General features: G+C 50.2%; 2 protein-coding genes across 5 annotated transcripts; one reads left to right on the forward strand and one right to left on the reverse strand.

Annotated features, from left to right (window-relative positions):
• Nucleotides 1-226: 226 nt before the first annotated feature.
• LOC147135932 (multiple C2 and transmembrane domain-containing protein 1-like) lies at nucleotides 227-11,339 on the reverse strand. 3 transcript variants are annotated; one of them, XM_086054377.1, is made up of 21 exons: nucleotides 10,732-11,339; nucleotides 7,707-7,797; nucleotides 7,472-7,617; nucleotides 7,077-7,156; nucleotides 6,888-7,011; nucleotides 6,507-6,545; nucleotides 5,759-5,923; nucleotides 5,310-5,440; nucleotides 4,263-4,428; nucleotides 4,106-4,199; nucleotides 3,906-4,008; nucleotides 3,732-3,834; nucleotides 3,567-3,668; nucleotides 3,345-3,419; nucleotides 3,126-3,245; nucleotides 2,945-3,055; nucleotides 2,054-2,101; nucleotides 1,872-1,981; nucleotides 1,378-1,487; nucleotides 1,217-1,314; nucleotides 227-800 (listed from the first exon to the last, which is right to left on the reverse strand). In XM_086054377.1, the coding sequence occupies exons 1-21, from the start codon at nucleotides 11,092-11,094 to the stop codon at nucleotides 729-731; spliced, it is 2,451 nt and encodes an 816-aa protein (XP_085910503.1). In that variant the 5' UTR covers nucleotides 11,095-11,339; the 3' UTR covers nucleotides 227-728. The 3 variants fall into 3 exon arrangements, with proteins under 3 accessions (XP_085910503.1, XP_085910502.1, XP_085910501.1); XM_086054376.1 differs by having other exon boundaries at nucleotides 4,106-4,428; XM_086054375.1 differs by lacking the exon at nucleotides 6,507-6,545 and having other exon boundaries at nucleotides 2,054-2,176; nucleotides 4,106-4,428.
• An 865-nt stretch (nucleotides 11,340-12,204) lies between these two features.
• LOC147135933 (arrestin domain-containing protein 3-like) lies at nucleotides 12,205-20,701 on the forward strand. Of its 2 annotated transcripts, XM_086054404.1 has the most exons (9): nucleotides 12,205-13,801; nucleotides 14,609-14,626; nucleotides 16,244-16,325; nucleotides 16,910-17,057; nucleotides 18,096-18,198; nucleotides 18,349-18,605; nucleotides 19,333-19,486; nucleotides 19,577-19,728; nucleotides 19,849-20,701. In XM_086054404.1, the coding sequence occupies exons 1-9, from the start codon at nucleotides 13,522-13,524 to the stop codon at nucleotides 19,906-19,908; spliced, it is 1,254 nt and encodes a 417-aa protein (XP_085910530.1). In that variant the 5' UTR covers nucleotides 12,205-13,521; the 3' UTR covers nucleotides 19,909-20,701. The 2 variants fall into 2 exon arrangements, with proteins under 2 accessions (XP_085910530.1, XP_085910531.1); XM_086054405.1 differs by lacking the exon at nucleotides 14,609-14,626 and having other exon boundaries at nucleotides 12,208-13,801; nucleotides 19,849-20,699.
• The last annotated feature ends 1,375 nt before the right edge of the window (nucleotides 20,702-22,076 follow it).

A 22,076-nucleotide genomic window follows, 5' to 3' on the forward strand; every position in this document is an offset into this window, starting at 1 on the left:
ATGCCTTCAATTTCTAATTAAAATTGTATTTCGATACACGCGAAACACATTGTTGTGCGCGGTATTTGACATTATGCCGACGTCATTGTGGCATCAATCTAACGCCATAGACCCCTCCCCCCGGAATCCCACGCACGAGATGTACGTTTGAGGGTCTGCCGATGTCAAATATGTCCGGCAGACGGAAGCAGAGTACAACAATATTGAACTGTGACGCCTGAGGCGCTTCTCATTCTCTCTCAAGTTTAATGCATATTATTTTCGTCATAACATTCAATGCAACATTACGTGGGTGACGTCACTTACAGAAAGGTGTAAAAAACTTAAATTGTGACATACGTGCAAGTTCGCATAAATCTCCTCCATAAATCGCACGCGTATGTCAATTCAGTCATGCCCAGCATCATCTCCTGATGATTGACAGCTAGATGAACAGTTGCCGTGGCAACACTTTTTTATAGGTTTTATAGATAGATAGATAGATAGATAGATAGATAGATAGATAGATAGATAGATAGATAGATAGATAGATAGATAAAATGAAATTACATTAAAACTAAAAACATTGCTTCGGGCACATACAAATACATTCATCCATTCAGTGCAAAAAATGGTATGACTTCGATTTTCTTGGGCAGGATGAAGAGCAAGAAGGTTTTTGGCAAACAAAGTAATCAATTAGGAATCCCGTGTTGTCTTTTGTTGTTGTTGTTGTGTTGGCTAGCACGTTAGCTGGAGTTGGTCCTCTTGCGCTTGCTCGGACTTTGACCCACGTCCACCTTCAGCTCGCGATACTGCGTCTGCCGCACACATGTGCATTAGCGTTAGCCAATAGACCTGCAGATTGCCACACAAGCTTGCCAGGGTCACTTAGCATCACGTGACATGATGTTGACAAAATGTTAGCAGTTTGAGTCCCTACTGCACATTGCAATGCTAATATGTGCAACATTAGGCGATGCTATTATTACCATACAGGCTGCACCAACATGTTTTATTTGTACATAATAGAAAACATTTTGTCCTTAATTAGCGTCCCCTGATGTTTTTAGCCAACAGTTCAAGTCAACCCAAACATGTAAATATGTTTGGGTTGATTTCCACTTTAAGGAAGAGATGATGAGGGGTGCCAGGATGCAGCCTTGAGGGACAGCTCAAGTAAGTTATGCATTGAATGCCCTAACTTGGAATTAACAAAATTCGTCACTCAACTCACCAGCTGAACGTCAGATGGCACACGTGACAGGAAGTCCACGAGCTCGTTGTTGTCCACAGCGTACGGGTCGCGTAACTTCTTGGTGAACTTGTTGACGCCTGCGGGGGCATCAAGTTCAAGTCTCTGCCCGCGGGAGCGCGTGCACGCGTGCGCGCACTCACCCCACGCTAGCACAAGGTAGCGCAGCGGCACGAGGTAAAGCAGGAAGGCCAGAAGACACAAGGCGGCCACGGCCAAGCAGCTCAGGAAAGGCACCGTCCAGTTTAACACGCTGGGGAACACAGAAAACACCATTCGGTCAAAAAAAGAAATGGAAATCTGAAAACATTGATGCTTTGAAGTTTTTTTCAAGAGATGGATTTGCACATATAGAACGATAATATAACATCCATATAAAATGACTCAGCGAAATCATTTTCATCCTCTGCAAAGAACAAAAAAACATTCCTGCGGCCGACTGAAGAATGCGATGTCTTGTCAGTCTCTAAAGTCATCGCGGTACCTTAATTGCTCCGTTTTTCCACTCAATCCGCTCGCTTGTCTCTTCTACAAACAAGCTAGCAAACGTTTGCATCATCAAATTGCGTGATTATAAAACAAAAAAAAAGGTTCTGGTCCCTTCCCTGACGTCGTCCTCTCCCGAGGCGGCACCTACTTCTTCAGCCTCTCGCCAAAGGACGCCGCCTGGTCCAAAGCGTTCTGCACGCTGATGAAGACGTCCTGGATGGCGTTCAATTTGTCCAGAAAGCCACGGGACTCCGCCTCCTGCCGGGGACACAACGCACGGGTCACGGAAGCGCGTGTCTCGCTTCTGGCCAACACGCGCGATGACGTCACCTCCTTGTCGTCCTCGTCCTCGTCCCACTCCGGCGTGGCCTCCGTCGACTGTGGGGGGACGTGCGCGGTCGTCATGTCGGGTATGCCAGTCGTGGGATGATCGAAAAAAACACAATGATGAGGCTCGTCGTAAAAATGACAACATTGAATCGATTTCTGCCCTGATTACGAGGGTCTGCGGTGCTGCCGTGTCCGTCTGCCTGTCCCCTGATCAAATTCACCGACGTCACCTTAGACCAGCGGTTGACCTACCGCGCCGGACTTAGACACGATCTCAGCGGGCGGAGGCTTGGACCGACTGCCCGCTACCAAATTGTCTCGTATGCCGGGCGCACGTTAATGTCCACTAGTCCGGTGCGCCAAACCGAGCCTTGCGCTTGCACGACAATCAGGAGACGGCATTTTTTTGCGCTGTAGGTCCATCTAACAAAATAAAGCCCGCGAGGTCACGCGTACGCCGAGAAGCTCGGTCATCCGGGAGGAAAGCCCCTGCTCCTGCGCATCCAAACGAGCCAGGTGAGGCGGCTCGGGCATCCGGTTAGAAGGCACATCCTGCTGTAAGGAGGCCCGAGAGATGCTGGATGCCGGATGACAGAATGGCTCCCGGCTGGCCTGGGAAAGCCTTGGGATCCCACCTCCTACCCCCACGCCCCGGAGAGCCGGATGAAGTGGCTGGGGAGAAGGAAGTCTGGGCTTTCCTGCGAAAGCTCCACCTCGGTCGCCTTACTTTGGGTTTGGGTTTTTCCATCACAGTGGGTTTTTTTATTTTGTTTCGACTTCAATGTTAATGACTTTTTAGAGCAAGTCTTGACTATTTTTTTGAATGATACGAAGTGTACAGTACATAAGATGCTAACTATAACAACCTTGGCTTGACGTGTGTCATCTCACCGTGTCGGCGGTCTCGCGAGTCCACCGGAGGAAAAAATTCCAGACCAGCAGTAGCAGCAACGCCAGCGGAATCACGAAGGCTTGGAAGTTCCAGACAACCACCACGAAGATCTGAAGACAAGGCCGCGTGGTGAGCACAAGATCAAGCTAGCACGCAGGGGCGAGGGGGCCGTGCGCTGACCAGGAACGAGGCGAGGCTGCGTCGCCTGGACTCCCAGCGGAAGCAGCCGTCGATGAACGAGGCCAGGTTGAAGAGCGCCAGGATGTGTCTCCTGACGCGCACCAAATTCTGATGCAGCAGCTGACCACACGCACATGCCAACAACGTGAGCGTTAGCCTCTTTCCGCCCATCCAAGCCATGGGCCGTTGTTTTTTATCTTCAAAACGTCCACCACCTACATCTTTGGACACTTTGGCTTCATTTCCCATCAACTTCTGCTCAGCGGGCGACAGCGTCCTCAACGCCGCTTTCACCTGTCCGCAGACAACAGGTCAGGTGACTCCCAACGGAAAGGCAGCGGGTCACGTGATGAGAAACGCCGCCCGCGTGACTTCTCCGAGAGGGCAGGTGACGGCCGCCCGGCGGCGCCGCTTCCAAAGCGCCAGGAAGGCTCAACTCACGGCGTTGAAGACCACGTGGAGCTCCAGGAAGATGAGGCCCTTGCTGCGACCTCTCAACTCTTTGTCCTTCAGCATGTACGCCTTGCACTCGCCACTACGCACCTGCGACACACATGTGACGCGCGTGCTACGCTACCAACACTCCAAAGGAGGCGCCGGACTCACGTGTAACAACGGGACGGCGACTTTTCCCAAGAAGTCGGCACTGCGGTCTCTGTCCTCGTCCAGCACGGTGACCTCCAACACCGAGTGGATGTCCGTCACCTTACTGACACCGACATGCGCGCGCACATTACGGCGCAGGACGGCTAACAGCGTGTCGGTACATGCTCTACTCACAAAGTGAAGACTTTGTTCCAGCGTGGGTTGAGGTCCTTGTAGACGGTTGGCGTCCGTAGGCGTTGGTTGTTGAGCTCCACCACGCAGAAGGGGTCGCTCTTCCCTGAGCGGGACAACCAACACGTACGTTTACACCCCCCGCCCCCCACAAAATGCAAACGGACATTGTCTCTTTGATTGGATTGCCGTTCCTTTCTCACCGGTGACGTCGGCCGCCGCGAGGCCTTCGGCCCGCACAACCTTCACGAGCACCACGCCCACGTCCTTCATGTCCGAGAAGGACTTCAGCAAGCCCTGCGGGAAAACGCTCGTTAGCAACTCGCTTGTTAGCCGGTTAGCGACGTAGCGCTCGCTCACGTATCTCTCGCCGCGCTGCCGCAGGTTGTCCGGCGGCGGGGCGGCCAGGCTGGCCGCGGAGGCCGTCAGCGTGACCAGCAGCACCAGGTGGCCCCGGGACTCCTCCAGTGGAAGCTCCAGGTGGTGAGTTTGCTCTTTGGCCAGCGTGGACAAGTCCAGCTGGCAACTGCAATGGCAACAATGATTTCATGATCATCATGCTAACTTTGGCGGATGCAAATGGGGAAAAAAAACAACTCCAAAAAACGGAACCTTTTGGTGCACAGTACAGTCAAAGCTCGATTTAACGGACCTGGAACAAACGGTCGGTGGAGAACGTGGCGAATGGGTGGGCTTGCCAGAATCAGGGTGGGCCTGAAATTGTTCTCTCACTAAAATGGCAAACTGAATAACACCGAGTTCAGATCTCCCTTCGACAACCACAAATACGCCATTCTTCATATCCAACAAAATAAGAAACACAACCGAGGGGCAAATTCAAAAAGAATTGAAGAATCATTTGGGAAAAATGTAAAAGTCTCTCTTTTTTTCTAGTGCTGTCAAACAATTACATTTCTTTAACGAGTTCATTGCAAAATTTTCCGTAGTTAATCGTGATTCGTGGTATTTTTCCATGACCATTTTTTACAAAGCTTGAAACCAATATGTACAGCTCTAGCTGTTGTGAAATGCGCTGTACAAATAAAATTGTTTTGTTTTGTTCAAAAACTAATATGGTATTTGAATTTGACTTGATTCTGTGTCTTTGTTGATTTTGACACGCCTTAACAATTTGCATGGTTGACATTAGCACAAGTCTCCTGTTTCCTTTCTGAGTGGCAAAGTGTGTGACATTTTGTTTTTGTCCATAACAAGAGGCTTTGCCCTCTCACTTAGTCTCGGAGCAGCCCGTCTGTCTCGCGCGTGCTGGTCACATCGTCACACCGTTTCCTTTGCTCCTATGTCTTCGAACGTTTGGTCGACGGAAGCGATTCAAGCCTCGCGTGTCGAGGCGCGGCTGTCAAGGCTCAATGGAGGTGCCGCAAAGAAGGCAAAGTTTGTACTCGCCGCCCGATGAAGTCGTCCCTGCGCCCGCTGTCGCGGTCCCACACGCCGGCCTCCAGCACGTCCGCCGTCTCGTCCTGCAGCTGAAGGTCAAAGCGTTCCCGCCACTGCGGATTCAGCGTCTTCGAAAGCGTCTGCGCCAAGGAGACGGAAAGTTTGCACCGTCGGCTCGTCCGCCAAACGCAGCGCCGCGCCTCCGTTTAGCAGGGCTCCCACTTGGACTCTTTGGATGCCTCCCTACTACAACACACCCGATTGAAATGCTCAGCTCATCAGCACGCCCGCTACAAGTCTGAAAGGGCCCTGATCATTCATTTGAGTCAGGTGTGTTGTAGCAAAACGGGCGGGATATCTGGATATCTGGAGGAACCCAGGTTCCCTAGCCCTGCCAGAAGTCAAGGAAGCGCTCCGCCGGACGTGTTGAACGTCGGTCGGTCGTTGGGTCACCTCACCTTGCTGCGGTACTTCTGCGCCCCCAGGCGGAACTTGACGTAGGGGTCGCTCAGTCCGTTGGGGTCCATGGGGACCAGGTCCCGCCCCTCGATGAGAGCCACGCTGACGAGGCCCCGCCACTGCCGGGACGCCCCGGGGACCTCGGCCGGATGAGCGGGCGACCGCTGCCGAGGCAAAGAACCAAGTGGTGGACAAAGTCACGGATGCTCTGCGCGGACATTTGTGCGGAAAGCTCCAAGCTCCAAATTTGCTCCATATACGTTACTTCCACAAAGTGACACTGTGAAATGATTTGGGTTTTAAATTGGACGGGTTTCGGTTGGATGGGAGGGACACACGTTTGGCTCTTTTTGTCTGGCACTTTATGTGAAATGATTTTGTTGTTTTTTTAATCCAGCTATAACTCAATTTTGTCCTTTATTTTGGTATGTCATTCCACTTGTGGACAATGGCACACGATTGTAACTAAGACAAACGTTCAGCAACGTTCAGCTCCACCAGATGTAGCCATAGCAATCCTGCTTTTATCAATTCCACAGAAAAGTCTCAGGAGAAACAAAAAAGGGAATGAAGGTGGGAGGAGCTTATAGATGGAAGAAATTAAGTGAGAACTTTTGGGGATCGAAATAGAACCAAAAAGGAAGCAGGGAGTCATGACTGTGTCTTCCTGATGGACCACAAGATGGCGCCAAGTGATGCACGTGAAATAATGATGATGATGATGATGATGATGATGATGATGATTACCTTGGTGGACCTCCTCCACGACTTCCTGAGCAGCACGGTCTGAACATACGACCGCATCGGTTATTTGTGTCTACTCTCACCAGAGGGAGACAAAGCTCAGCTTGAGCTCGTCAAAGTATGCATTTTTTGCTTCCTTTTTTGGAGGCGGGGGAGGGTGGTTGTAACATGCAAAAGGTTGAGAAGAAGCTGACAAGAACAGCACGGCAGTTAGCTTTCTTTCAGCAGCCGGAAGCACCGCCACGGTAGTGTTAGCATGTGTGCCGCTAACGCTCAAAGCCCCGAAGAACTGACAGGAAGAGCAACGGACGCTAAACCTCAGCATTAGCAAGCAAGCTAACTGAAAAAGCGCAAAGCGTTTCAACGCGAACGATGACCTCGTACCGTCGAGTCCCGGCGCTGCTCGGCCGTGCGGTTTTTGCGCGTGAGCCTGACGGCGAGCTCCAGCGAGCCCAGGTGCTCCCCGGGCTGTCGCGGGTCCTCCAGAACCAAGGTCACCGGGCTCCGCCTGATGCACAATCGCATCACTTACAACGCACGCGTCACGTGAGCGAAATCAGGTGCGGCTCGTACCTGTCTAGTTCCAGAGAGTCCAGGTGGAGGACAGCCGAGCCCATGAAGTCGTCCTGGAGACCAAAGTCGTAGTCGAACACCTACGACGACAGCACGACAACAAGCGCAAGAGAATTACTCCCGCTGGATTTCAAACGGCTTAATGCTAACAAACGATGCAAAACATCTTAGCAACAGCGCTGTGGTGTCAAGAATATCGCATTTGAACACAAACAAACAACAATACTCACTGGCATATATCCTTTATCCTCTGAAACGACTATTACCATGGCTTACCAAGCAATTGTGATCATTTGGAGTAGTGTTGCATGGTATGTGTGTGTGTGTGTGTGTGTGTGTGTGTGTGTGTGTGTGTGCGTGCGTGCGTGCGTGCGTGCGTGCGTGCGTGCATGTACCTTGACATGTAGCGGTTCACCAAGGTCTTGCGTGACAAGGGTGGTCTTGTGGTTCCAGACAGGGTTGAGGTTCTTGTGTACGGTTCTGCTTCTGAACACGTCCCTACCCGCCATCCTGAACTTCACGTATGGGTCGCTACTTCCCGCTAACCCAAAAAAATAAGATGAAAGAAAAAAAAAAAAAAACACCCACAAATGGACGTGAGGGTGGCGGAGGGTCCGCCGTGGAGTCTACCTCGTTTGTCTCGGACCGCCAGGTCGCGTCCTCGTCTCAGCTCCACTTCCAGCTCGTACGTCGCGGCGCGCTCCGTTCCTTCGCCGGGACCCTGCCGGATGTCAGATGCCGCTTTCAACTCGGCAACATTTGCAACATCAAAGGATGGAAAATGACGGCTGTTATTATTTTGGTCGTCTTCTCCCATTGGTGATTTTCTTCCAGGTTGCGATTGGCTGAGAGGACTGACCAGCTGTCAAGCAACATGACGGACACATCCAGGGCCACGCCCACTTTCTCACCGCCTCCCCGCTTTACCGCCCAAAGGCGCTTTACTGTCCTTATCTTAACTTTAGGGAATTTATCTTGACTTTACATGACAGAAGTTCTTTCACCTGACTTGTTTTATCTTCAAATTATCTAAAGTGGAATTCAACCCCCAAAATCTCTCGACAAGAATATGCTCTGTGCAAGCCCACCAGTCTAAACACAACACGGCATTGTGATGAATATTGCCTGGCTAAGCTTGAGAAAACAGGTGAGCCGCGATTGGTCGTTTCCTGAGCCCCGAGCAACTGTGATGTCATCTTCAGTCGACAGCAAGTGACAAAATGGCCGCCCCCTGAGATAATAGTGGAGTGCTTTCCTCAAACTTTTTGACAGGTGTGTACGGCCTCCGATTGGCCGTACAAACTTCCTGGATTTTGCTACTTGACTCATTGTCCACAAGCGCAATATTCCTCAGAATGTCGTGCTTCCACTAGTGAAGGCCCATAGAACATTTTTGGGTTGACTTCCCCAAAACAGGACTCCTTTTAAAGTGGCAGTTTACCCATTATTTCTTTTAATAGTGGCCTACTTGACCTTTTTACGTCATGCTAGAATGCTGCCTCAACAGGAAGTTGTAAGCAGGAAGCCAGCGGCAGACGTCGACCTAATGAGGACGCGGCGGTCCGGCTGAGAATCACGCGATGGCGCCGCAGAGCCCGAAGCTTTCCGTTCCATCGCGGTTAGCGCAAAGGAAACACTCGCTCGCTTTCACTTCCAGCGACACGCGATCAATACATTGTTTCCCGGCGAATGGCGATGATGACGGAATGTCAGGATGCTCCCTGCCCGCCATGAAGAGAACGGAACATTTGATGATTACTTTGATGGCGGCGAGGCCGGAAGTTATGTGACCGACCTCGACAGCAACAACAACAACAACAACAACTTGAACGTGTTGAGCCATTCCTTTAGGTTAGCATGCTAGGCGCTCATTTTCATATAATTCGATTCAATAAGGGTCAAGACCTTCCCCACTGAATTTCCTTTTGGAAATGACATCATTTTTGATCCCTGCACTCGCATCTGCAGTGTTGGAAGTGTTTGCAATTAAATTGTGCGCGTCTTTACCATGATGTACTTTTGGCGTGGCTGTTACAGCATGGGAGACAGTTGGACATAAAAGAGAGATGGCATAATAAAAAATGCCCAAATGTTTTGTCTTGTTCTCGCGTTAAATGATCTTAGCGTTATTAATGGAATGATTTGGAAATGACCCTCTCATTTGAAGAAGCTCAGCAGAGCTCCTCCGCGCCTTCCCGGCGCCAATTGAGGTGCGGAGGACTCAGCGGAGCCTCAGAGGGGATGGAGCCTTTTCTGTTGCCGCTCTTTCCCGCTGGAATGACCTTCCACTAAATGTTAGGCAAGCCCTCTCTCTGGCCATTTTGAAAACCCGTTGAAAGACACATTTCAATTCTTTGGCTTTTGATTTGATGAGAGGCTGACGCTTTCCGGGCGCTGTTTTCCCGTGTCTACCGTATACAGTCATTTGTGTTTTAATGTATTGCTTTCACTTGTTATATGATCGCTATTTTGTTATCGTAATGTAAAGTGCTTTGTTACAACTATAGCTGTTATGAAATGCGCTCTATAAATAAAGTGGCATTGTATTGTATTGTACGTCAAAGCTTGCCATAGCAACCGCGCACTGCGACATGCTGGCTCCTGTTAGCATGCTAGCGTTTGAACCCCCTGAATGAACCCGTGTGTCGTGCGTCATTAGACCGAGACAAACGTCAAAGCTCGCCATGGTGCTCCACCGCGTTAGCCTCTGAGCATGATAGCTCCCGTCAAGTGTTGCACATCAGCATTGGTGTAACAACCGCAACCGGTGGCAAAATTGCACAGTGATGACACAGGCTAACTTCCCGCCACGCCACACACGCTGGAAAATAGCCCGCGCGTGTGTTTGTGCTGTATGGAAACAACGCAACTCTTGTCGTTTATTTGACAAGCAGATTAAGGAGATTACATGACAGGAAGTGAGGCAGCGGTGCTGAAATAGAATCAGATTACACACAATCCCATAACATGCACAAACTCACACACACACACACACACACACACCCCCACACACACACACCCACGCTGGGCCATTGATGATGCTGACGACTGTGTGTGTGTGTGTGATGTTACAAACGCACACTTGTACTGATTCTACATTCTTCTGCGTGTAATTGGAGCGACACACATACCTGCACATGTTTCGGGATGATGAACATCTGGAAGATTTAATAGGCAGTAATGAGCGGCTGGCCTAAGGGGTGGGGCTATGCCCTCTGTGGGCGTGTTTTCGATGACATCACAGACTTTTGAACGACTCACATTGACCGGAGTCTTAAGTGGGACCTCAAGTAATGCAAAACTCTCCCCCCACCAACCGTGAATGGACGCATAGATTTGTTAGCCTGATGACCTGGTTGACGTTTGACAGTCAATCTCGCTGTGTGTGGGTGGGCACACAAAATAGGAAGATAAAAAACATATTTCATCATTCTTTTCCAAATGCTACACACACATACACGATTTTGAGAATCAATCGTTTCGATACCCAGTTTAATTTCAAATTAAAAGTAAAAATAAATAAATATCAAAATTTCAGCAAGAAATATTGTCCGATATCTGTAGTCTTTCATATATATATATATATATATATATATATATATATATATATATATATATATATATTGTTATGAGGTCAAAAATATGATCAGCTTACTGGTCCATGTTGCTCCTCTAGCTGTGCTCCAGTTGTTGTTTTTCTCGCCTCCTCTCCTCCTCCTCCTTGTCTTCCTCCACAGGCTCGCTCCAAAGCGTCCACTCCGGCAGAACCGAGCGAAGAGCTCTTATGGTGGGTCGGAACCAGCCCCGCGGGGTGGTCTCCACCGGCGGCGGGCTGTTTGCCGTGCCGCTCCGTGGGCTCCGTGGGCTCCGTGGGCTCCGAGGGCTCCGAGGGCTCCGAGGGCTCCGAGGGCTCCGAGGGCTCCTCATCCCGGCGGGAGGAGCAGACGAGGTCCGGCTGCGAGGACGAGAAGACTCGGTCCAAAGCGGCGGTTCCCCTCCGCTTGATCCTGCCGAACATGCGGCGGCTGGACGGACGCCAAGTTTGGGCTCTCACATCCGCTCACGCCGCGGCCCGTGACTCGGTTCTGCGTCCGAGTCCGCGCCGAGCAAAAGTCTGCAGCATGTTGATTGAGCGAGTGGCTGCCGAAAAAGTCAAGCAAACCCTCTAGCGCCCCCCCTCGCCCTTTTCTTTCCCCAACTCAACAAGAGGGTACGCGCGGGCGGCTTGTGGCTGGCTACCCTTCTCAACTCAACGCTACGGGGACCGTAGACATGTGCATCGCACTGATTGACCCGTTGCTGCCATACGTCAGCCCCTCCGCCATATTGGAGGTGGCAGAGCTGCCTGATACTGACGCAAACTCGCACTGTAAAAAAAACGAAAGGGATCACAACTTGGAATTTTTTAGGCTAAGACAGTTTTTTTTAGGTGGGAACAACTTTCAAATATAAATGATTGACATTTATGGCAACAGTGTTAGTTAGCACAACAAAGCAAGCAAGCAAGTTAGCTCCAAAACAATTTGCTGAGATGTTATGAACTTGATCAAGGGACAATTAGTTCTTTGAAATTTTGAGTTCACCCATTTGTTTCCCTTTTACGGTGCAGTGATGAAGTACATTTACAGAATCAAAACTCTGGTTCACTACTTAAGTAAAAGTGAAAAAAAAAGTACAGACTCTGAAATGTGCTTATGTACTGAAAGGAAGAAAGTAAAAAATGTCTTTTCACTGTCAATCAGAGGGCTGACCAGTCTATTTAAAACCGAGAGCTACTTCTTGCAGTACAGCGACGGGCCACTGCTGGAATAACAAATTTGCTTTCTTTGTTTTCGAAGCCGGTGTCACCGCCGGAAACAATATGATGTACACCCAGGACCTAATAATATTAGCTGCAAAGTTAGCAAACTACCTATTTGATGGCCAAATGAGGCACGTAGTTGTCCCTCTCCACCCATCGCTCCGCCCTGCCACATCCAGGATGGCGGAGAGGTCGACGTACCAGTATTCAGCGTTCGCCGCGTGTCTGCAGTGAGGCTGTGGGCTGACTGAGCAGATACTGCAGGACCCTGCAGCTGTTTGGCCAGCCTCCCGCAAAATTAAATATGGGACTTGTCGAATGACTTCGAGTCGACATTTGACTAAGAATACACACACGCATTTGTATGTCATGTGCTACTGCAACAACTATCACATCTGCTTTCAGTGCAAGCAAGTTTGCATGCCTCATGAACAGGTAAGAAGTTGGTGAGCAAACAAGTGAACGGCATGCTAGCTGATATCTGCTATGACTCCTTAGCATGCATGCTATGCATTTGGGGGGAATGAGTGGGCAGGCGGCCCCCCACATCAGTTGCTGCAGCATAGCCTTCTCACGCTGATGAGGCGTTAAGGCACACGCAGACTCATTTTGCTGGCAGATGATGACGCTTTGTTGGGCAGTAATTAGAAAGAACACGCTAGTAGCTTATGTAACTGCTAAGCCGCTAGTTTAGTTTAGCTTTGCAAGCGTACAACAGTAGTCACGGGACATTAAAAGCGCAGAGGCTCCGAAGCAGGCGTCGCAAAATGCGGGAAGTAATTCATGAAACGCGTGATCGAAGCATGATTAGCTTTCGGTAAATGACATCATTGATGACAAACGAGGGCCTCGCTGTTTTGAGAAGTGGTTCATTTTTTGTGTGGTCCCATTTTTGCGATGACAATAGTTCTGCGATATAGTGTGCAAACCTAGTGTACGTGTGTCATACAGCCACATATATTAAAAAGAATATAGCGCACTTTTTGTATTGTATTTTCAAGTAAGGCTAATGCTAATACTAGCCTTCACTGCTTGCGCTTCACACTGTTACAGCTGTCCCTACGTTTGATGGCTTTATTTCAGCAGGTCAAATGATTAGGAACATCTACCCAACGGTGGAGCCTCCATAGAGAAGTGTCCACTGTTTGTGTGTGTGTGTGTGTGCGTGCGCAAGCTTGACTTCCGGGATTTGCATTCGAATGACGAAGAGCGCGTCTCTGTCGAGTGACGTCACAGTGGAGCCGTCCTCTGATGACGGCCGCTCGCCCGAGCGTCGCAGCTCTCCTCCTTTGCCCGCGCGAGTGCCCGCGCGCCCACACGCACTCCCGCGTGGCGCGCACATGCTCAGTGAGGTTATTTTTGCGCACGGAGCCCTTTAAGACGAGCGTGCCACTGTCAGCCCGCACGCGGCAGCACTCGCACGAACCGAGCCGGAGCTGAGCTGAGCTGAGCTGAGCTGAGCATCAGGCGAGCGGGAGCCAGCCCCGATGAGCCAGCACCGACGGCGGGCGGGCTCCGTGCGGGCCCGCGGGAGCTAGGGGCCACTCGGCTCCGCTCTTGAATGCCCGGCCGCGGACGCTCTTCCACGGGGGACTTTGGCTCGTCTTGGTCTTGGTCTTGGTCTTGGTCTTGGTCTTGGGCGTCATGGTTCTGGGCAAAGTTCGGGCGCTGGCCGTGTGCTTCGACACGCTGAACGAGAGCAACCTGCCGGTGTTCTCCGGCGGGGAACTGGTGTCCGGCCGCGTGGTGGTGGAGGTGGCCGGCGATGTGCGCGTCCGCAGCCTGGACGTGACCGCGCGCGGGGTCGCCAAGGTCCGCTGGACCGAGTCCCGCAACGCCGGAGCCAACACGGCCTACACGCAGAACTACACCGAGGAGGTGGAGTACCTGCACCACCGGGACACGCTCATCGGCGAGGAGCGAGGTGAGGCGCCCATCACCATCACCACATCATCATACAAGTGCACAAACAACCCTGTCACGTGACATCACAAATGTGGCCAATGCCCCGACGCGACACTTTGGACTTTTTTGGGGCAACACGGCAAGTGATGACAACAACGAGGCAGGAGGCAACTCCCTTTTGTCTGCTCGAAGCGGTTCAAACCTGATCACGCTGGGGCGAGCCGGGAAGGAGGGGGGGGGGGGGCGCCTGCACTCGCTCCCTGCGTCAAAACAACACAAATCCTTCGCACTTGAATGCCAACATAATGAAGGCTTTGAAATGGGGAAATGGGTATGCTTGCGTTGCTGAACGTTTGTGCCCACCAACATGCCCAAGCATTGCTGAACGTTTGTGCCCACCAACATGCCCAAAACAGCACCAATCGAGGGTTGGGACTTGAATTTCTAGCACAAGGATGGATTTCAACGCGACGTCAACACATGCGTGTCACTTCCACGACACAAGTTGATGGCTTGAATTTATGGCCAGTTGATGGCTTCATTCTTTCTTTCACATTTCAAGAAGTCTGGTGAAGCTAATGTGGAGCTTTGAAGGACTAGAACGTTGGCGTCTGCCCGATTGTGGGTCAAACTCGATCTCCGCCTTTTCCTCCTCCTCCTCCTCCTCCTTGTTTGCGAACCCATCTTGCCAAACATCCTCGTCCTCCTCCTCCTCCTCATCAGCATCGCGCACGCGCACGTTTCCTGCATTTAGTTCTCAACTTGGAGTTGCATTCATTTGAAATCCAAGTGAAAGGCAACGTAGTGATGTTTTTTTTTTCTTCAGTCAAACAGGTTGACGATGGTAAGAAAGGTCCCCGGAGTGTTGGCGCCCTCCCACTGACGAACGTTTCAGAAGCGGCAGACTGAGCAAACGCGACCAAAACAAGAAAGTCGAATGTCTCCCTCCAAACGCGTGTGGCCCGGTTACGAGTCGTTCGTATTGTATCGGGCTCTTTCGAATCGACGTTTTGGAGAAGCAACGGCCGATTGGATGGAAAACACGACTGTCACGTGACTTGTTTTGTTTAGGAAACTTGTTGGTCATATTTGAGTGTTTCAAGTCGTACGTTTGGAGGCAAACGTGCAAAATTACGGTCTAAATCTTTTCATTTCATCTTCTTGTAGACGTTTTTGTTGGTTGTTGTTTCTTTCGTGTCGCGTTATCGTCGGACGTCCTTGCGTGACACTTGCGCGGCGCGTTAAGTTCACTGGAAGGTTCCTCCTCCTCCTCCTGGTGCCACATGGCCGTGGGGGAAGTGGGCGGGACTGGCGAAGGCTGCGCACCAATCACGAGCGAGCTCCGCCGGCCCGCCGCCTATGGCGGGGCGAGCTGCTGGTGCGGGGGGCGGGGCCGGGCTCGGTCGGCGAGAGGCTGCTGAGGCTGGTTCAAACTGGTCTGCTGCAGACTGGGCCGCTCCCGCGCGCACGGGGCAGCACGAGGAAGAAGGGGCGTGCGTGAGATGCGCGTGACCACACGGAGACTTCCTGTTACATATTGGCGCGCGCGCACGCGGCGGGGAAGCGGGACGGGCGGCAAATGTAAACAAGTGGTCGCTTTTGAAGGAAAACTGCTTTGAAATGAGGTTGAAAGTTGTCTTGTGAGTCGCGTGGACGCCACGGGTAGGCGTTCACATTCGGTTGGGTTCAAAGACATTTCAATTTGTTTTGTTTTTTTGAGAATCCTCTTGCAAGCGTGCGGGGGGTTCAGACAAACGGTGATGGTTTCACACCAAAGCCACTGTTCAAGTTTTGAGCAAAGTGTTCGGCTTTCAAATGAGTTACAAGCCTGGCATGGGAGTTTCAAACCAACACGAGTCTCAAATTAGGGTTAGACTATGTTCTATGCAAGTCCACTAGTTGAACAGGGCATTCGGATAAATATTGCCTTTGTGCAATATGAGTGAACCCAGGCCCTTTTTAGCCATCTCGAGGGGCGGCCATTTTGACGCTTCTGTCGACTGAAAATGACATCGCAGCTGCTCAGGGCTCAGGTAACGACCAATCACGGCTGACCTGTTTTCTGAAGCTGAGCTGTGATTGGTCGTTACCTGAGCCCTGAGCAGCTGCGATGTCATTTTCAGTCAACAGAAGTGACAAAATGGCCGCCATCAGAGATAGCTCAAAAGGGCTGCATTTTACTGCTTACCTCCTATTCCACCAAGGCAATATTTATCAGAATGCCGTGTTTCAACTCGTGGGCCTGCTGGGAACGTATTCTTGAAAAAAAAAAAAAGGTTTGGGTTGATTTCCACTTTAAAAGAATGTACATTTTGTTTTTGACAAAACGTTACGGGTTCAAGACAGGTCTCGGCTGTGAAATGAAAGCTTCTAAACTAAAGTTAAGGTTTGAAAAGAGGCTGTCACCGAGTTGTGAATTTGTTTGAGGTTTGAGTTGCCTTTGGTTGTTTGTGCTTTGCAGACGACGACGCGGCGGATGAAGGTGTGACCGTGCTGCACGCCGGCTTGCACGAGTTTGCCTTCAGCTTCCACCTTCCGCAGATGTGAGTCAAGCCACTCCGCATCCCGCCGAGTCACGTCACGTCATGTCGTGTCACGTCACGTCACCGGGCGACATGTCACGTCATGTCATGCCAAGCCGCATCGCCTCCCGTCATGCCCGTCATTCACCCTCGGCTGGGCAATTTCCACACCCGTGACAAGTGTTGTCACCTCAGCAAAATTCCGGCGAGGACGGCATACCTGCACCGAGCGCGGCGATGCCCAAACTGAAGCGATACCCCGGCTGCGCTTCGAACGATACGCCAGCTGTCTTCGCAAAGACGAGTTGTTTTTCAAAGCCGCCGCACATTGCTGCGTGATTGCGCGACGCCCCGGAATGGGGGGAAAAGCGATTGAGTCCGTTTCAGTCAGTCCGTTTCAGTCAGTCCCTCGCGTGTCATATTGCGCAATTGTTGTTTTGATCTTAAAACAACTCCAAATAAACGACAAGAATTGGTTCATGGACAGTCATTGGCAAATTGGTTTTGGAATACATGCAAAATAACATTGAATCCACTTATTTTATGAATTGATAGAATCCCCAATTGGCGCACTTACACCTGCGTGCGTGCGTGCGTGCGTGCAGGGCGCTGGCCACGTCGTTCGAGGGCAAACACGGCAGCGTGAGGTACTGGGTGAAGGCGGAGCTTCAGCGACCTTGGATGCTCCCCGTCAAGGTCAAGAAGGAGTTCATCGTCTTTGAGCACATTGACATCAACACGCCCCTGCTGCTGGTAGGCCACGCCCCCTCACTCTTGGATTTCCGTTGAGCGGGAGGGTTTCGATTTCGCCTTTCAAACGAACATTACGCTTTCAAATTAGGGGTAGGTTTGAAAAGGAGGCTTTTGACTCTGGTTAACCCTGGTTTAAGGTTTGTAGCTAGGCTTTTAAACAAGGCTAGGTGTTCATATGAGGGCTTCAAGGGGTCAAAATGATGCTTTCAAAGCAGCGTTAAGGTTCCAAGCAAAGGACGTTTTAAGCCGATTGGCTTTGTGCAAAGGTACAAAGTCAGGAGGGGTGAGCAATTGAAACAAAAATGGGAGTGTCAAATTGGCGAATGGCTGATAATCGATCGATTTAAAACTGTTTGAATCAAAACAAAGATAGGTGAAAGTTTAATTTTCTGCCATTTTGAAATTGAACTTCATATGGAGCTATTTTGCTAAAGTGTTTTCATTTCACTTTTTTAGACATGCAGACGACATTGGGTGCTCCCTGAACTTTTTCTTACAATTTGGTAACAAAGAGGTATATTGTCAAACATTTATAGTATTAATAATACCAAAATCAAATCTACATTATGCAAATCTGAAAAATTGTTCAATAAACATATGCTTAAAGACTTTTTTTTTTTTTAGATGCCAATATTTTCTTTTTTACGAAAAATGAATATCGGCTCCAAATATCGGTTATCACCTTGACTACTGATAATCTGTATCGGTATCGGCCTTGAAAAAAACATATCGGTCTATCTCCGAGACGACAAGAGGCTTTTGTCTTTGTGTTGGGGTTTGGGTTTTGAGCAAGGGTTAGGGTTTCAAGTCCGGGTTAGGGTTTGAAATGAGGGTTTCAAGTCGTCGTTATGGCTTCAAACGAGGGTTTGAAGACTGCTAGGGTTCCAAGCCGCTGTTCTGGATTGAGGTTTGACACCAGGGTGCGGGTTTGGTGTCGTGCCTCTCCGCTTGCGTCGGGGCTTCGAACAAGGGTGGGGCGTTCCAAGTTGCTGAAGTTCTGAAATCCCGTTTCAAGCGTGCTCGTGCTTGCGTTTTCAGGCTCCTCAGGCGGGCAGCAAGGAGAAGACTTTGTGCTGCTGGTTCTGCGCGTCGGGTCCCATCTCGCTCAGCGTCAAAGTGGCCCGCAAAGGCTACACGCCAGGTAGCGCCGGGCGTCTTTCTCGTCAGCTCACCTCGCGTCCTCCCCCGTCCCGGCGACCTTCCCTTCCCGTCCCTTCCCGTCCCGTCCCTTCCCGTCCTCGCCTGGCCTGGCGTCCCCGCTCAGTCCTCTGGCCTCCTGCCTCTCCCCCAGGCGACTCCATCCAGATCTTCGCCGAGGTGGAGAACTGCTCCACCCGCGTGGTGGTGCCCAAGGCGGCGCTGTACCAGACGCAGACCTTCTTCGCCAAGGGCAAAGGCAAAGAGATCCAGCAGCTGGTGTCCAACCTGCGAGGGGAAGCCTTGGCGCAGGGCAAGAGTCAGAGCTGGGAGGGCCGGATGCTCAAGATCCCGCCCGTGTCGCCGTCCATCCTCGACTGCCCCATCATACGCGTGGAGTATGCCCTCGTGGTGAGCACGGCCCGCCGATGGCGTCGAGGTCCCAAACCGCCTCTTTGCGCAACAAGAGCGCCAAACGAAAGCCCGGGTTTAGCTTCGGCATGCTAATGACGGCGCCGTCGAGATGCGTTGGAATTGTTTGACGACGCCAAAGAGTGCTCACCCGTGAGCGACATTAGCATCGGATGCTAATGATACGCCGGCAAATCTCCAACATTTGTTTCACTCTTCTTTGATTGGAGTCATGAGTGCGCTAACCTGCTAGTGGCATTAGCGTAGTACGCTAATGACAGTCCCGTCAAGACTTATTTACATGTTCGCAATTCTGCCGTCCAACAGGGAAAACCTGTGAGAAGTAGCAGCTCAGCGTTAAAATATCACACCGTCATCAGCTTCTAGAATATGAATCACAGCATTGTTTCAAAAAAAAAAAAAAAAAAAGGATTTGTTGGAATCTCCAATCGGTTCGCAATGTCACCGTTGTATGCTAATGACATCAAGCTGTTGTTTGGCACCCTCATTCGAAGTTGATTCTAAAACCAACGTTAAAATATGATATCGCCGAACACCTCAACTTTCAACCAAGCCATATCATTGGCGTGCTATGCACATCTGCTCTTTTAATGCTCAAATATAGCGCCATAGACGAGCTAACGAAAATGAGCCTCGGAAATCAACGCAAAAGTGTCCAACAAAAGTGGCAGGCATATGTCCCTTTTTCATATGCGCTTCCCTTTAGGTGTATGTGGACATTCCGGGCGGTCTCAACCTGTCGCTGTCGTTGCCGCTGGTAATCGGGACCATCCCGCTACACGCCGCCGCCTCTCGCACCTCCAGCATCAGCAGCCACGGCAGCGCCTGCGGCCGGCCGGCCGCGCTGGAGCACCCCGAGGGTAACGTGGCAACGGAATATTCTCTCTCGCGATGCGTCCGGAAGCTAATAAAGACTGTGTCCGAAGCTCTACTTCTTTGACCGTTTTTAGCTCCGCCCAGCTACAGTGAGCTGGCCATCCCGGAGTCGCACCGCCGCCACTTCCTGCACGGCGTCCACGAGCAAGACCGAGACCACGCCAGCGCGGCGCTGCTCACGTACATGACAGAATTCCGATACCTGCCGCCTCCGCTCTACGCCGAGGTGAACGCCGACTCGCTCTTGTTGTGCTGCGTGTTTTGCGCTCGATTACTCATGCCGTGCGTGCGTGCGTGCGTGATTTGGTTGCAAGTGCGTAACCTAAACCCCCCCGCCCCCCACCAGGTGGACCCGTATCCTGAGCCAGTGGAGCCCGGCCGCCCTGACATGTGCCCGTCACGCTGAAGAGGGAAAACGAGGAGCTCATTGGTTGTTCCGAGGCGAGGCGAGCCCCCCGACCCCCAGCCGCAACCCCACCCCCGGCCAGGATCACATGAGCGCTTGATTGATTGATGGACGGAGATTCCTGGGACGGGACAAGCTGCCGCCGCCCACTTGCCGCCTTCCTTCTTCCTCCAAGCTCTTTGCACACGTATGAACGCAGCAACCGAGAACCCAAGACGGCACCCCCCCCCCGCCCCCGCGCACGTGCGTGTATCCTCGCTAACATGCAAAGTCACGTGTGCAGCAGTTTGGAAGTTGGCAGCAAAAAAAGACTGACGCAGATGTCACCCAATGCACTTAAACTTCAACGTGTGTGTGAGAGCTGGAAAACAAGAATGTGTGTGTGTGTAGGCGGAGCTAAAAGCACAAATGACCAACTTCAAAGAACCACAAGTCGCCTGTTTTGACGTTTGCTCAGAGCTAAATATTATTATTCATAATAATGAGAATCCTTTTTTTACGAGCGCGTTCCGTGTCCAAAGAACGCCAAAACATCAAGAAAAAAAAGAAAAAAAAAAGTATGAAATGTTTACAGGAGAATTTGGTCAAACGTCCTTCAAAGCATGGGAGATGACTAAAGTGCAATATTTTGTCAGATTTTTATATTTGTCCTTTTGAGCACAACTTTTCCATATCTTCTGCTCTTTCTATCTTTGTGCTTTCTTATGATTAGAACATTGCGATGATCTTCTTGCTGTCACGATAACTTTTGATAAAGAAAATAAATGTTTATTTTATAAAAAATGATATTCTCCTGCATATTTTGACAGCATGCGTTGATTAGCATTTTTCCTAATGTGGCAAACACTTTCTCTTAGCATTTCTCGAGTTGGGCTAACATGTTAATTTCTAGCATTTCTCTAACGTGGCTAACGTCTCCATGAGCACTTGTGCGGACAAGGGCATGCAGATGCGGGGGCCAAATTCAAAGTATTTTTTTGTACATCCACAACACAGCATCTCAGGTCCCAAATAAGATTTTTTACGGTTATCTTCGTTGACTATGGCTTATTTACAGGCATGAGAGGGCATCAATTTGGAAAATGTCCATCCGCCGCACCAGCGCAGGCTTGCAACATTGGCTGGGTTGAACCCTTGTATGGTGTTTGGCTTCAGTTTTGATCAAAACATCAATGACACAAGGCATATCTGAAACCTCCTCATGGTGATAGCACACCGTTATGAGATTTTCTTTGTTTTAATGACATTTTAATTTTAAAGGGGTGGTCAACCCAAACATTTTTTTTCCAAGAATATATTCTATGCAAGCCCACCAGGTTAAACGGGCATTCTGACCAATATTGCCTTTACGGAATAGGAGTTGATCCAGCCGTTTTTAGCCTGCTCAGGGGGCGGCCATTTTGACACTTTTGTCGACTAAAATGACATCACAACTGCTCAGGTAACGACCAATCACGCCTGACCTGTTTTCTGAAGCTGAGCCCTGATTGGTCGTTACCTGAGCAGTTGTGATGTCATTTTCAGTGAACAGAAAAAAATGGCCGCCCCCTGAGCTGGCTAAAAACGGCTGGATTAACTCTTATTCCACAAAGGCAATATTGATCAGAATGCCTTGTTTCGACTAGTGGGCTTGCTGGGAACAGATTCATGAAAAAAAATGTGCTCGGCTTGATTTCCCGTAGAACTCGTTCACTGTCATTGAATAATGTATTTGTCTTTTCACAGTCCCAGTCATTCAATCCCAGAAATTTATTTGTATTTTTTACCATTTTTTTTCAAACATTAGAGTAAAAGAAGGTCTGAATATGTCAGTGAATGAGTTAAAAATAAAAAAGCACACACCATTATAAGATGTTCATTTTAATTACATTTTATTTTTCAAAAAAGGAGTAGCACATGAATCCATAAATGTGATCTAACAGAGGCAAAGGGCAGATACGAACAAAGTTTGCTGGTCATATGACCTGCAGTTGGGATGCAATAAACATCTGTTGAGTATTTTGAACAGGAAATGATTTGATTGCGTTGTTTTGAAAACGCAAAACTCGAGCGGGTCCACCAGACCCATCAACACTGAGAGAGTAACAAAAATATGAACACCACACAAGGGTTAAACTAAGGTTGAGGGTGCAAACTAGGGTTAGGGTTTCAAATTGGGCTTTTAAACA

This window comes from Filicampus tigris, chromosome 15 (assembly GCF_054856515.1).
Source record: "Filicampus tigris isolate MCC_2025a chromosome 15, RoL_Ftig_1.0, whole genome shotgun sequence".
In the NCBI taxonomy this organism is placed as follows: Eukaryota; Metazoa; Chordata; class Actinopteri; order Syngnathiformes; family Syngnathidae; genus Filicampus; species Filicampus tigris.

Excerpts from the sequence above, each read along its gene's own strand:
- LOC147135932 (XM_086054375.1), bottom strand. The coding sequence starts at position 11,094 with ATGTTCGGCAGGATCAAGCGGAGGGGAACCGCCGCTTTGGACCGAGTC. Across the intron at positions 7,618-7,706 it reads GGCGGTCCGAGACAAACGAG|CGGGAAGTAGCGACCCATAC; the intron begins GTAGACTCCACG and ends TTTTTGGGTTAG. Across the intron at positions 5,441-5,758 it reads CGCAGAAGTACCGCAGCAAG|ACGCTTTCGAAGACGCTGAA; the intron begins GTGAGGTGACCC and ends TCCTTGGCGCAG.
- LOC147135933 (XM_086054404.1), top strand. The coding sequence starts at position 13,522 with ATGGTTCTGGGCAAAGTTCGGGCGCTGGCCGTGTGCTTCGACACGCTG. Across the intron at positions 17,058-18,095 it reads TCAACACGCCCCTGCTGCTG|GCTCCTCAGGCGGGCAGCAA; the intron begins GTAGGCCACGCC and ends TTGCGTTTTCAG. Across the intron at positions 18,199-18,348 it reads CCGCAAAGGCTACACGCCAG|GCGACTCCATCCAGATCTTC; the intron begins GTAGCGCCGGGC and ends CCTCTCCCCCAG.